Source organism: Capra hircus, chromosome 14, assembly GCF_001704415.2.
Source record: "Capra hircus breed San Clemente chromosome 14, ASM170441v1, whole genome shotgun sequence".
NCBI classification, from domain to species: Eukaryota; Metazoa; Chordata; class Mammalia; order Artiodactyla; family Bovidae; genus Capra; species Capra hircus.
The window spans coordinates 79,587,698-79,600,325 of record NC_030821.1 but is presented as its reverse complement, the minus strand read 5'-3'; the positions used below and the strand labels follow the sequence as shown (position 1 = coordinate 79,600,325).

Here is a 12,628-nt window from a genome sequence, read left to right as displayed (position 1 = left end):
CTACAGGCTGAGGAGGAGCAACGCAGGGCCCTGGGGGGACTCCCAGGTAGAGGATGACCGATGCCTCGGGGGGGGTGCTCTTGGAGCCAGGCATGAATGAATGAGTACTGAGACCCAAAAGTGCAAGGGGAGGGGCCTGCCAGACATCAGAGCAGCAGGTACCAGAGTGATGGCAGGACACGACGCCGTCTGAACATAAGGCAGACACCCCGTGTCCCCCCAGCCCCAAGACCAGGGCCAGACGCTCTAGCCCCTGGGTGTGTCTGAACCTTCAGCGACTGGGCAATGTTTGGACAGACTTGGACCACCCCAAATGCTGTGCAGATGGGTGCTCTCCCCCTCTCAGCCCGGGGGTCCCCTTCTGACTCGTGTCCAGGGCAGAGAAGAGCCTCCCCCGTCAGACCTCCCTCTTAGAGCCCCCAGGGCAGGGCTGTGCGTCCCCCTCAGGAGAGCACTCTACCTGAAGGGGCTCCACGCCCATCGGGGCAGCTCCTGCCTCCCTGTTCAGGCTGCCCGGGGCGGGGCCTGGCCCCCTGCCCAGACCAGCCCTCTCCCCATACTCTTCCTCCCCGCACAGGTTGCCAGCCTGGGCCGGGCCATCCACCTGCAGCTCTGCTCCATCCGCATCCCCCAAGCCAAGGAAAATGCCCTGCAGGCCATCACCCTGCTGGCCCGGAACCACACCTCCGAGCTGGTGGCCGCCTTCCTGGACTTCTCCATTCCGCTGGACAGGTGCCCAGCCCTCCTTCCCTCCCTGCCCCAGTGCCCACCGTCCATCCTCCCCCAGGCAGAGGGCAGGATCTCTGCACCCTGCCTACCCTCCTGCTTGCCCATGAACAGGGCTGGGAGCCCCGAGGGAGCACTTATCTGTTCATTTACTGGGCCCCTCCTGGGGCCACCCCTGGGGAGGCACCACGCACTGTCCCTTCTCTCGGTGACCCCATAAAACACCCCGCCCAGCCACCACCACCCATCACCTGGCAGAGAGGGGCCCAGGATCCTGGGTGCTCCCGGCAAAACCCCTGTCAACACCAAACCCTCTCCCCGCTTCCTGCTCCTCCAGGGATCCTCACCCTTCCCCCGCCCCCCAGTGGCACCACAGTCCCCAGGCCCCTGAGCCTGGAAACAGTACTTTAGCTCTAAAATCCCAGTTCTGAATCCCAGGTTTTCCGTCTATACCACCTGCTTACCCAGCCACCACGCACCTGCCCTGGGTCACTCCTGGAACCTTGAGGTTGTAGCTCCTGGTCGCCAACACCCTCTCACTCACTCCCACTGCCTTGATCTTGCGGACACCAACATCTTTGGCTTACCCTGATGCCTCAACACCTGGACCCCCTCTCCCATCTCCCTCAGCCTCCCCCTCCCACAGTCGAGGCCTCGGCTCAGCCACCTTCGGTTTCAAGCATCTGTCCCCTGCCCTGACCCCCTCTGCCTCACTCCAGCTGGTACCCACCCCCGACCAGTGACCCTCTTCCCTCCGGGACTCCACGTTCACTGCCTTGCTCACCTCCTCACGGCCCCTCCCCTGTCCTTACCTCCCTCCTTGCCAGCATAGAACCTACCTTCCAGTGTCAAAGTAACCCCCTGAACACACCCCAAGCCCCTTGGCCCCTTTGTCACACTCAGCTTGCAAAACTCAACTGGCTCCGCCTACTTCGTGCCCACACCTGTGCAGCCACGTGTGGGAGGGAGCGTGCCGCCACCCCTGAGTTCCCAGCCACATGTCTCCACGGAGCCCTCGGGGCGGCCCAGAAGCCACACTTCCCCACCCCTCCCCTCTCCTCGGCCCCCAGCACCTCTGCCCCCGCCTCACACGTGGCCACCAACCTCGCGTCCATACCCCTGAAAAATCGGAAGCTGCCAGAAGAGAACTGTCACAGGCTCCCGACACCCAGGACCCTGTTTCCAGGAAGATTTCTAATCTTCATTTGGAAGGGATTTTTTGCTCTTATTAGCAGTGTCTAGTGTTATTGCACTGTGATCAGAGAATGCCATCAAATATTTCTGGTTTATGTAACTTACTGATCTTTTAAACAATTTTTGTGACTATTCTATGGGTGCTTGAAAGGGTGTTTGCTTTTTTTTCTATTATCAGGTGTAGAACTTGCTATAAAGCTTCACTTTGTCGATCTGTTGGTTAGGTGTCTTCTGCCTCCTTACTTAACTTGTGTCTGTTTGATCTGCCTTGTACTGAGAGTGGTGTGTTAAAGTTTCCTGTTATTAATATGTCTCTGTCTGTGTCTCCTTCCCTCGCCTGTGGTTTTTATTAATACTGCATAAGGTTGTCATGCTATTTGGTGTATACATATTCATAAGTGTTGTGTCTCCTTTATGGGTTGTGCCTTTCAGCATTAAAAAGTGCCCTGCCTCATCACATGCGATGCTTGAAGGGCTTGAATTCCATTTTGTTATCAGAATCACGTCCCCCACTTTCCCATTTTCCCCCATTTGCCCAGTATTCATTTGTCCGCGCTTTCATTCAACCTTTCAGAACCCATTCGTTTTAGGTGTCTTCCTATATACAGCGCATAGTTCGGTCTTGACCTGTGATCAAATTGAAAGTCTTTCTATTTTAATAGATGAGTTAAGTCCATTCGCACTTGTCGATACGACTGATGTGTCAAACCTCAGTTCTGTCATAATATTTTGTAATTGCATGTGTTTTATTTGGTACATATTTTTCTATGACATGTGTGTATTCTTTGATCTTTGGATGTTTTTTTTAATTTAAGAAGAGTTGTATTTTTGTTCCAGCTGTTACCTTTGTACTCCTAACCTATTTTAATGTCCTTCCTCCCTTGTTTTCTTAACTTTTTAACATCTGGTTTACGCATTTTTGCTGATACCCTTAAACTCCCACCCATGCCCCCATGGAGCAACCAGTGAGATTATTCATCCCTATCCAGCTGTGTTTTCATGTGCACAGTTCTTTGTCAACATTTGCACTGTACTCCTCCCACGCTGGTTTTTAGTGAGTACACACACTCACCCCAAGTCCCTTTGCCAAAGATTCTAGGTCATCCCTTATCTTGACTAAGTTAATGCTCTGACAGTTTCCTCAAGAAGGCTCGTGGGTTCAGAATGCCCTGGCTTCTTTTATGTTGAAAGTTGTTTACTTGAAAGGTGGCTTGGCTGAATATAAAATCCTTGGTTCACACTTTCTTTTATTAACTTTTGTTTTTTGGTGTGTGGTTGGTGTTTTTTTTTTTTTTTTTTTTTTCCTTGGCCACACCATGCAGAATGCGGCATCCTAGGTCCTGCAAGGATTGAACCCAAGCCCCCTGCTTTGGGAGCATGGAGTCTTCACCACTGGGCCACCCGGGAAGTCTCTAAGTGATTTTTTTTAGTGCCGCTCAGTTGTTGCCTTGCTTTGTTTTTGAAAAGCCTCATGACAGTTGTTTGGTTTGGCTTGGTTTGGTTGTCTTTGTAAGTTATCTTTTAGCCTGGAGACTTTGAAAATTGTTTTATCTTTGAAATTCAACAATTTTACTAAGAAATGTCAAGATTAGACCATTCTGTGTTCATTTTCCCAGGTACCTGATAAGTCTTTTGGGCATGTAGATTTAAGTCTCTAACGTTTCTAGAAAGTTCTCTAGGTTGTAGTTTTTCTCTTCCGGTTTATTGAGACATAATTGGACATACAGCACTGGTTAAGTTTAAGGTGTACAGGATAATGATTTGACTTACAAATATCATGAAATGATTACCACGATAATTTAGTGAACATTCATCATCTCATATAGATACAAAATAAAAAGATAAATAATTTTTCCTTGTGATGAGAACTCTTAGATCTCCTTTCTTCGTAACTTCCACATATAACATGCAGCGGTGTTAATTAATCATGTTGTACGTGGCACCCCTAGTCTTCTTTATCTTATAACTGGAAGTCCTTTTGACCACCTTCATCTAATTCCCTCATCCCCACCCCTCGCCTCTGGTAACCACAAATCTGGTCTCTCTTTCTATGAGTTTGTTTGTTTTGAAGTATACTGCTACTGCTAAGTCGCTTCAGTCGTGTCCGACCCTGTGTGACCCCATAGACGGCAGCCCACCAGGCTCCCCCGCCCCTGGGATTCTCCAGGCAAGAACACTGGAGTGGGTTGCCATTTCCTTCTCCAATGCATGACAGTGAAAAGTGAAAGTGAAGTCACTCAGTCATGTCCGACTCTTCGTTATCCCACGGACCACAGCCCACCAGGCTCCTCCATCCATGGGATTTTCCAGGCAAGAGTACTGGAGTGGGATGCCATTGCCTTCTCCTTGAAGTATAACTGACCTACAACACTGTGCTAGTTCCTGATGCCCAACATGGTGATTCTGTGTTTCTATACATTTCATAATGCTGTCAGCGTGCAAAGGTATTACCTGATCACTGGCTGTATTCCCCACCCTTACATTCCATCCCCATGACTTATTTTGTAGCTGAAAGTTTGTACCTCTTGGTCTCCCTTGCCCACTTCTCCCTTGGTTACAATTTTAAATATTGGTTCCATCCCATTGTTTTTTCCCTTTTTCAGAGGCTCCAGAGATTCACATGTCTTCCATTTGCATGTCTTCCATTTCCACTTCTTTCTCTGTGGCCCTTAGCGCTTCTCTTAAACTCATCTTTATTGTCTTGGTGATCTTTCTACTCTTCCTCAATGTTCCTTTCTAAATTTTCACTTGAGTCGTATCTCTCTCGAGCACTTTATAATTTTTTTTCACTTCTGAGTTCAGTCAGCTCTTTTTTTCCTTCCTTATTAGAGGGTGTTCTTGGTCCTTTTTGAATTTATAATTCAAGGTGGTTTTCCAAATGCTTGCTTGAGTATATTGACCTGCAGGAGAGGTGTCGTCTCACACTTTTTTTCTGCATCATGACTGTTTGTCAGGGGAGGAATTTTCTTATTGGATCTGTGTTTTCTGTTTTCCAGGGAAGGGTTGCAATGACTCTGTGAATCTGTTAATTTTTCTCCTGTTTATATACAACACTATTAGAGTGTTTTGTAGGATTTCAAGTTCAATGGCACCCTCTTCTGTCAGCATAACAAAGACCAGATAACTTAGCAGATTTTTAGTTTTGGTGGGAGGTGGGAGGGTTGTGTGTCTTCCGCTTTCGAGGGTGCTCTTTTCTCTCGTGCAGGTCCTTGAATTTTTCCTGTTTCACACCTCTACCTTTCACTAACCAATTTCAAAGGGTACGTCTGTCTTTTCGGCCCTTTCTCTCCTCCCCGAAGCTGTGTGTCTCGGAGGCTGCCCTTCAGACGAGCATCCTTTTCGGTCCCTTGCCTGGGATCCATGCTTTGGTTTCCTTGTTCTCCTTCTTTTTGTTGTTTCGTAGTCTCAGACTTAAGATGGACCTCGCCTTCCTGAAGGTAATTCAGATCAGCTCCGAGCCCTGTTAGCAGCTCCCGTCTCCTCTCCTCTCTGGGGTTTCTCTCCCCCGCCTTTGTCTGCCGCAGAGCTTTGTGGAGGAGCAGGGGTGAGTGAGAGGCGCTGCAGGCGGGGCTGGCATAGCCCTCTCCCGCTCACAGCGTCCCTCAAGGCGCTCCGTGGTGTGGTGTAGCTTTGCTTTTCCTCTTGCTGCGTGGTTTCTCGAGGACATTTTGAGAGGTGAGGGGAACCCGGCAGCCACCGTTGTTCTCAGCTGCTCAGGTCTACAGGTCAGTTTTACCCATACTGGAATTTATATCTTGTTTCCTCAGCGCTAAGAAGCACAGTTTTCATACATTAGCATCTATGCAGAGTGAGCACATTTTTACACTTATGGCACCTTCACCTGGGCTGACGGGGGTGGAGGGGTTCTCAGTCACCTGGGGGCACTCTCAGCCGGAGACCAGTGCAAATTTTAAAGTCCTTGCTGGAGGGTTTTTGGGGGGCCCACACTGGTGGTGTGAATTCAGAGCCCTGTGTAGGTTTCGTGTTTCAGATTCTCAGGCGCACCCTCCTTCTTCCCTTCACAGGCTGAGCAAGCACTGGATCGTCTCGCTATTTCTTCCTGCAGGACAGGCTTTTTATCTTCTCTTGTTTTATCCCGTTCACCTTGTACACACAGCCCATGGGGTCCAGCCTTTATGATGGGGTCTCTATTAGACTCCCATCTTGGACAGCTTCCCTTTCTTAGGAGCACATGAAATAACGGTGGTGTGTCCTAAAAGTATCAACAGAATTGTGTGATTCGTGCCCCTCCACTATTCTTTTGTTGTCTGGTTTTTTTCCCCCCTCAACATTTTGTGTTTAAGATTCATCCCGTTATGTTACACATAGTTGGAGTTCATTCACTTTGAGTTGCCGTGTCTTGTCCCATCTTGGTAAACACCAGTTACCCTTGTTAGTGTGGATGGACATTTGAGTTTGGGTCTGTGCTTAACACTGCTGTGAAGCTGCACATACGTGTGTCCTGAGACACACCCACACTCAATTTCCTTGTGCAGGCATGTCACTCACCTAACATGATGCAAAATACTCCCAACATGCTTAAACCACCTCTCACACCCACAGTATTTTTATATATGTAGTTCCTGTTACTCCACGTCTTCACTGACACTTAACATCAATCTTTTAGCCAACCATCTAAATTTTAGTCAATCTAAAATTGGGTGGTATTAATCATGCTGCTGCTGCTGCTGCTAAGTCGCTTCAGTCGTGTCCGACTCTATGCGACCCCAGAGACAGCAGCCCGCTAGGCTCCCCCATCACTGGTATTAATCATATTTCCATGTTAATTTTCATTCTGCTGATTAAGTAATGAGGTTGTACATCTTTTCATGCAATTTTTGGCCATTGGGGCATCTTCTTTGGGGTGCCTGTTCAAGTATCCTCCAGATTTTTCTGTTGGGTTGTCCCTCTTTTTCTTATCAATTTCTAGGGATTCTTTATGTAATCTGGATACAAGGTCTCTCTTGATTATTATATTACATGTCTTCTCCCCTTTGCAGCTTTCCTGTCTCTCCCTCACTCGGTCCTTTCATGAAGAGGAGTTCCCAGGTCGCTCATTTATTCTCAGCATTACCTTATAAAAGTCCTAGAGTGTGGGAACTTCCCTGGTGATCCAGTGGTTAAGACTGCTCTCCCAATTCAGGGGGCCCTCAATCCCTCTTCAAGGAACTAACATCCCACATGTCACATGGCCAGGCAAAAAAAAGGCCCTAGATTTTGCCTTTCTCATTCAGCCCGCCGACTGCCCAGCTGAGGGCCGTGTGCAGGGCCCTGCCCTCAGGCGCTCTGCCTGGCACTGCTGCCTGGGCCAGGCAAGCACCCAAGGTTCTCATTCCTACAGCTTTAGAACGATTCACCTCCCTGATCCAGAAAGCCTCCCCCTCCTCCTGCTCCTCCTCCTGCTCCTCCTCCCCCTCCTCCTCCTCCTCCTCCTGCTCCTCCTCCCCCTCCTCCTCCTCCTGCTCCTCCTCCCCCTCCTCCTGCTCCTCCTCCTCCTCCTCCCGCTCCTCCTCCTCCTCCTCCCCCTCCTCCCGCTCCTCCTGCTCCTCCTCCTCCTCCTCCCCCTCCTCCTGCTCCTCCTCCTCCTCCTCCTCCCCCTCCTCCTGCTCCTCCTCCTGCTCCTCCTGCGAGGCTGTCCTGGCCATTCGTGGCCCTTTGCCTTTCTCCGTACACTTCAGAATCATCGCCAAGCCTCCTCGTTTTCTTTTTCCTCATTCACCCTTGGGCAGCTGGTTTTCTTGGATTGGCCCTCAAAGCTGGACTGGGAGTAACCCTTGCTTTGTCACACCCACCCACCCTGGCTCTCAGCGTGGCCAGCTTTCTTTAATTTAGTTCTTTACTTAGAACAGGGATTCTTCTCGGTAATCAAACGCGCACCTGGGAGGCCCTCGTCCGGACAAAAGCCAGGGCCCTGGTTATGAGCTGCACCTAAGGGCCAGGCTGCCCACCCTCACTGGCTCCATCCCCTGCTCACCAACCCAAGGGTCTCCATTCTTTTTCTTTCATTTTATATAGTGTGTTTGCATCCAAACATATTCCTAAAACATTTTATTTGCAGTTTCTATAATTTATATAAACAGCATCATGATGCATATAGTCTTTGAAGACTTTTTCCACTGGCCTGATATTAATGTAGATTTTTAGGTCTAGATTCTCTATCTAACCTAAATCTAATAACATCAGTTCTTCTTTCTTTAGGATTGTATTGTCTCTTTCCACTTTTTTTTTAATAGACTTTTTTTGGAGCTGTTTTAGATTTACAGAAAAATTGAGCAGAAGTTGCAAAGTTCCCATCTACTTCCCTGTCCTGCCAAGCTCTTCTCTTGGTAACATCTTGCCTCAGTGTGGTAGGCTTATTACACTTGATAAACCAATATTGATATATTATCGTTAACAAGTCTATAGTTTACGTTACAGTCCACTCTTGGGGATGTACATTCTATGGGACAAATGTGCAATGACGGGTATTGACTATTACAGTATCAAACAGAATAGCTTCGTGGCCCCAAAGCCCCTGTGCTCTGTCTGTTCATCCCTCCCTCCCTCTAAACCCCTGGCAACCTCTGATCTTTTGAGTGTCTCCATGGTTTTGCCTTTTCCAGAACGTCATAGAGCTGGAATCATCCTGTGTAGCCGTTTTAGGTTAGCTTCTGTCACTTTCTGATAAGCTTTCAGGTTCTTCTATGTCTTCATGTCAACCACTCTCACCCCCTAGGAACTCTTTCTTTCTTAGTTCTTTTGTGTGGGGGGCGGGAGTGTGAAACGATCCCCACAGTAAGTCTAGTCAGCAGTCATCCTCATTCCTAGTTACAGATCTTTGTCCTTGTGACGAGAACGTGCAAAGCAGCAAAAGCTGGAGAGATGCAATACCGTGTCCACAGTCACAGCCGCCCTGCACTGTGCTACGTCCCTGTGATTCATTTCCCCATTTCGCCTACCTCCGACTCCTCACCTCCAGCAACCCCCAACCTGTTCTCTGTAGAGAGGAGCTTGGGTTTTGTTTCTTTGGGTTGGATTTTGGTTCCATTTAGATTCCATGTAGAAGCAAGATCACGTGGTATTTGTCTTCCTGTCTCTGATTTATTTCACTGAACATAATACCCTCAAGGCTGAGACGTGTTATCTCAAATGGCAAGAGTTCCTTCTCTCTTATGGCTGAATGATATTTCATTTTGTGCACACACATACACATACACGTATACATAGGGCTTCCCAGGAGGCTCAGTGGAAAAGAGTCTGCCTGTCAATGCAGCAGACATGGGTTCGATCCCTGGTCAGGGAAGATCCCCTGGAGAAGGAAACAGCAACCCTTTCCAGTATTATTGCCTGGGAAATCCCATGGCAGAGGAGCTTGGCAGGCTACAGTCCAGGGGTTGCAAAAGAGTTGGACATGACTTAGCAACTAAAGAACAGCATGTATGTGCCTGCTGATGGGCAATTATGTCTTCTCCATATCTTGGCAATTATAAATATTCTGAAGGAGATCAGCCCTGGGATTTCTTTGGAAGGACTGATGCTAAAGCTGAAACTCCAGTACTTTGGCCACCTCATGTGAAGAGTTGACTCATTGGAAAAGACTCTGATGCTGGGAGGGACTGAGGGCAGGAGGAAAAGGGGACGACCAAGGATGAGATGGCTGGATGGCATCACCGACTCAAGGGATGTGAGTTTGCGTGAACTCCGGGAGTTGGTGATGGACAGGGAGGCCTGGCGTGCTGCAGTTCATGGGGTCACAAAGAGTAGGACACGACTGAGCGACTGAAATGAACTGAACTGAACTGATGAACATGGGGGCTCACATATCTTTTCAAATTAGTGTTTTCATATTCTATTCATATAAATTCCCATAAGTGAAGCCATGTGGTGGTCCGATTTTTAGTGTTTTGATGAATCTTCATACTATTTTCCATAATGGCTGCACCAATTTACATTTCCACCAATAGACTATGAGGGTTCTATCTTCTCCACACCCAGGCCAGCACTCATTATTCCCCGTCGTTTTGATAACAGGTGTGAGCTGACAGCTCACTGTGGTTTTGAGTCCCATCTCCTTGATGATGAGAGACGCAGAGCGTCTTTTCATGGACCTGTTGGCCACCCGTATACCTTCTTTGGAAAAGTGTCTGTTCAAATCCTCTGCCCATTTTTCAATTGGACGGCGTGAGGAGCTTTTGTTTATTTTTGATATTGAGTTGTGTGTGTGTTTCATATGTTTTGGATATTAAAACCCATTTTCATAAGCGTGATTTGCAAATATTTTTCCCATTTACTGTGTCGCCTTTCATCTTGTTGATGGTTTCCTTTGTTGTGCGGAAGCGTTTCAGTTTGACGCAGTCTCGCTTGTTGATTCTTGCTTTTGTTCCCTCTGCTTTTGGTGTCAGATCCAAAAACTGATTGCCAAGACTGATGTCAGGAGCTTCCCGCCTATGTTTTCTTCTAGGCGTTATACAGTTTCAGGTCTTACATTCAAGTCGTTAATCATTTAGAGTTAATTTTTGTATTTGGGGTAAGATAGAGGTCCAATTTTATTATTTTGCATGAGGCTGCCCAGTTTTCCCAACACCATTTGTTGAAAAGACTGCCTTTCCCCATTGTATGTCCTTGGTTGCTTTGTCGTAAATTAGTTGAGCACGTCTGCGTGGGCTTATTTCTGGGCTGGGAACACTTCCTTAACGTGGCTTCCAGGCCCACACTTGCCTGACCCTCCCTACACCTCCCCAGCTGCTACTGCTCAGCCTCCTGGCTCCTTCCTCTTGTCCCCTGACCTCTTAGCTCAGGGATTGAAGGGCTGACCTCAGGCCTCATCTCCAGTTATAATCCTTCCCTGATGGCCACACCCCAAGACCAGGCAGAAAGACCATGGGACTAGACATGCCTGACCTCCAATACCAGCTCCTAGTTATGAGGCAGGGCCCTGATCAGGGCACACCTTATCTCTAGTCCTCAGTTTCCTCACATGCAAAATGGGTACAAGGACTCTGCAAAGCCCTACACACGCCAGTGACGGCCACTAAGTTGGCCCAGGTCAGGCCCCAGGGAGCTGGTGGTCCCCAGCAAACCCAGGCCTAGAAGGAAACAGCCACTGTATGGCAAGCCCTAAAGGCTGAGCGGAAACAGGCCCTGTGAGGAGGCCCAGAGGCAGGAGAGGAGGGAAGGCAGAGATGCTGGAGGTCAGAGGGTAATAGCTTTGGATATCAGCTAGACTTGTCCTGAGTGTACTTAGGCATCATGGAGGGTGACAGAGTCCGCCACTGGAATGAGAGGGGCCTGAAAGAGGGAAGACCCAGGACCACGGGCCAGGGCAGCCAGCCCCACCTCTGCTGCAGCTCCCGGGCCACAAACACTGCTGTCCAGGCCCCAGCCCTCACGCCCCTCCCCCATCTCACCCACCCATCCTGCCAGGGTTCAGCTCAGGACCAGCCTGGCTTCCTCCCAGGCACCCCACTGCAGGCACTGAGGCCCTGGGCACGGTGGCTGCTGCTGTGACCCAGGCTGGGCAGGCCGGAGTCTCAGCGCTGCCCTCACACCACCCTTTGCCTGCAGCCACGCCTTCCGATTGTGGAGGGCCCTGGGTGCCGAGCAACCCGTGAGCCACCTGGTGCTGGCCATGCTGCTGGGCTGGCTGCAGAAGCGGCCCCTGCCCACGAGGACCGGCGGCGGCAGCCCCCAGCCCAAGAAGGCCTACCTGCGCTCCCTGGCCGTGAGTCTCCGCCCCCACCACCCCAGATGCCCTCCCAGCTGCCTTCTCGAGTGTGTTCAGTCACACATGGGTGTGAGGCACCCACTGCGTGTGCCAGGCCCCGGAGAGGGGGAGCTTCATACTCAGGCTGTGAAAGCCCTGTTCTGCCCAGCCTGGCCTGGACAAGGGGGCCTCCGAGGTGGCCCCAGCTGGGAGCTGACCCTGGGTCCAGGCCCAGCTCCCCACTTCCCAACCGAGGGCCCTGGACCCCTCCAGCCAGGTGTAGGCAGTGAGGAAGGGCATGGAGAGATTCGTGAATCTGCCCCCATACTAGGGTTCTGGAAGAATCTTACAGGCTGCCTCCAGCGGCTCCCACCCTCCTGTAGAAGTCCACACCCACTCCCCACCTGCCCCCCAGCTTTCCCCACAAGCCCAGACCCTGCTTTCACAGTCCCCGGAGCAGTAGGCTCGTTTCCTAACCTGCTTCACCTGGGCTGGACTCTGTGGGGCTGCGGCTGTGCCCCAGCCCTGTTTGATCCAGGGCTGAGAACCCACTCGCACCCCCTAGCCCCCTGAACAGTGGACAGAGCCTCCTAGGCAAGCTGCTGCCCCCAGCCAAGGGGTGTGATGGCCACACTCGGTGCCCAGGAAAACCCACCCTGTCTCCACGTCAGCCCTCCATCAGCCCGGCCCCTCGACACCCCCAGACCTGGACCCTCCCTGTTGGAAACCAGACTCAGCTTGGGGTCAGCAGGGCGGCCTTCCTGGGTCCTGCCCTCCTCTTGTCATCCCCCCCACCTTGAGAACATTCTGGATCCAAGGCCCCTCTCCAGGTGTGGGAGGCCCTGGGGCTGCTGTCTGGTAGCTCCCCCTTCGTGTGTCCCCCACCCAGCATTCATTCACGGGCATGTGCCAGGCCCTGTGTAGGGGGCATTGCAGGCAGCACAGCCCACGGGGCGGAGGGGCCAGGCAGGAGGCAGCGACTGAGGACAGAGGGCAGAGCAGACGGGGATGGTGGGCTGGAGGACC

The 12,628-nt window shown here is 50.6% G+C and overlaps 1 protein-coding gene across 1 annotated transcript in view; it reads left to right on the top strand.

Moving 5' to 3' along the window:
• Positions 1–12,628, top strand: part of MROH5 (maestro heat like repeat family member 5) — a 56,267-nt gene that overhangs the window by 29,712 nt on the left and 13,927 nt on the right. Inside the window, 2 exon segments of the mRNA XM_018058106.1 lie at positions 578–732; positions 11,464–11,620. Coding sequence (XP_017913595.1) covers positions 578–732; positions 11,464–11,620 — 312 coding nt within the window.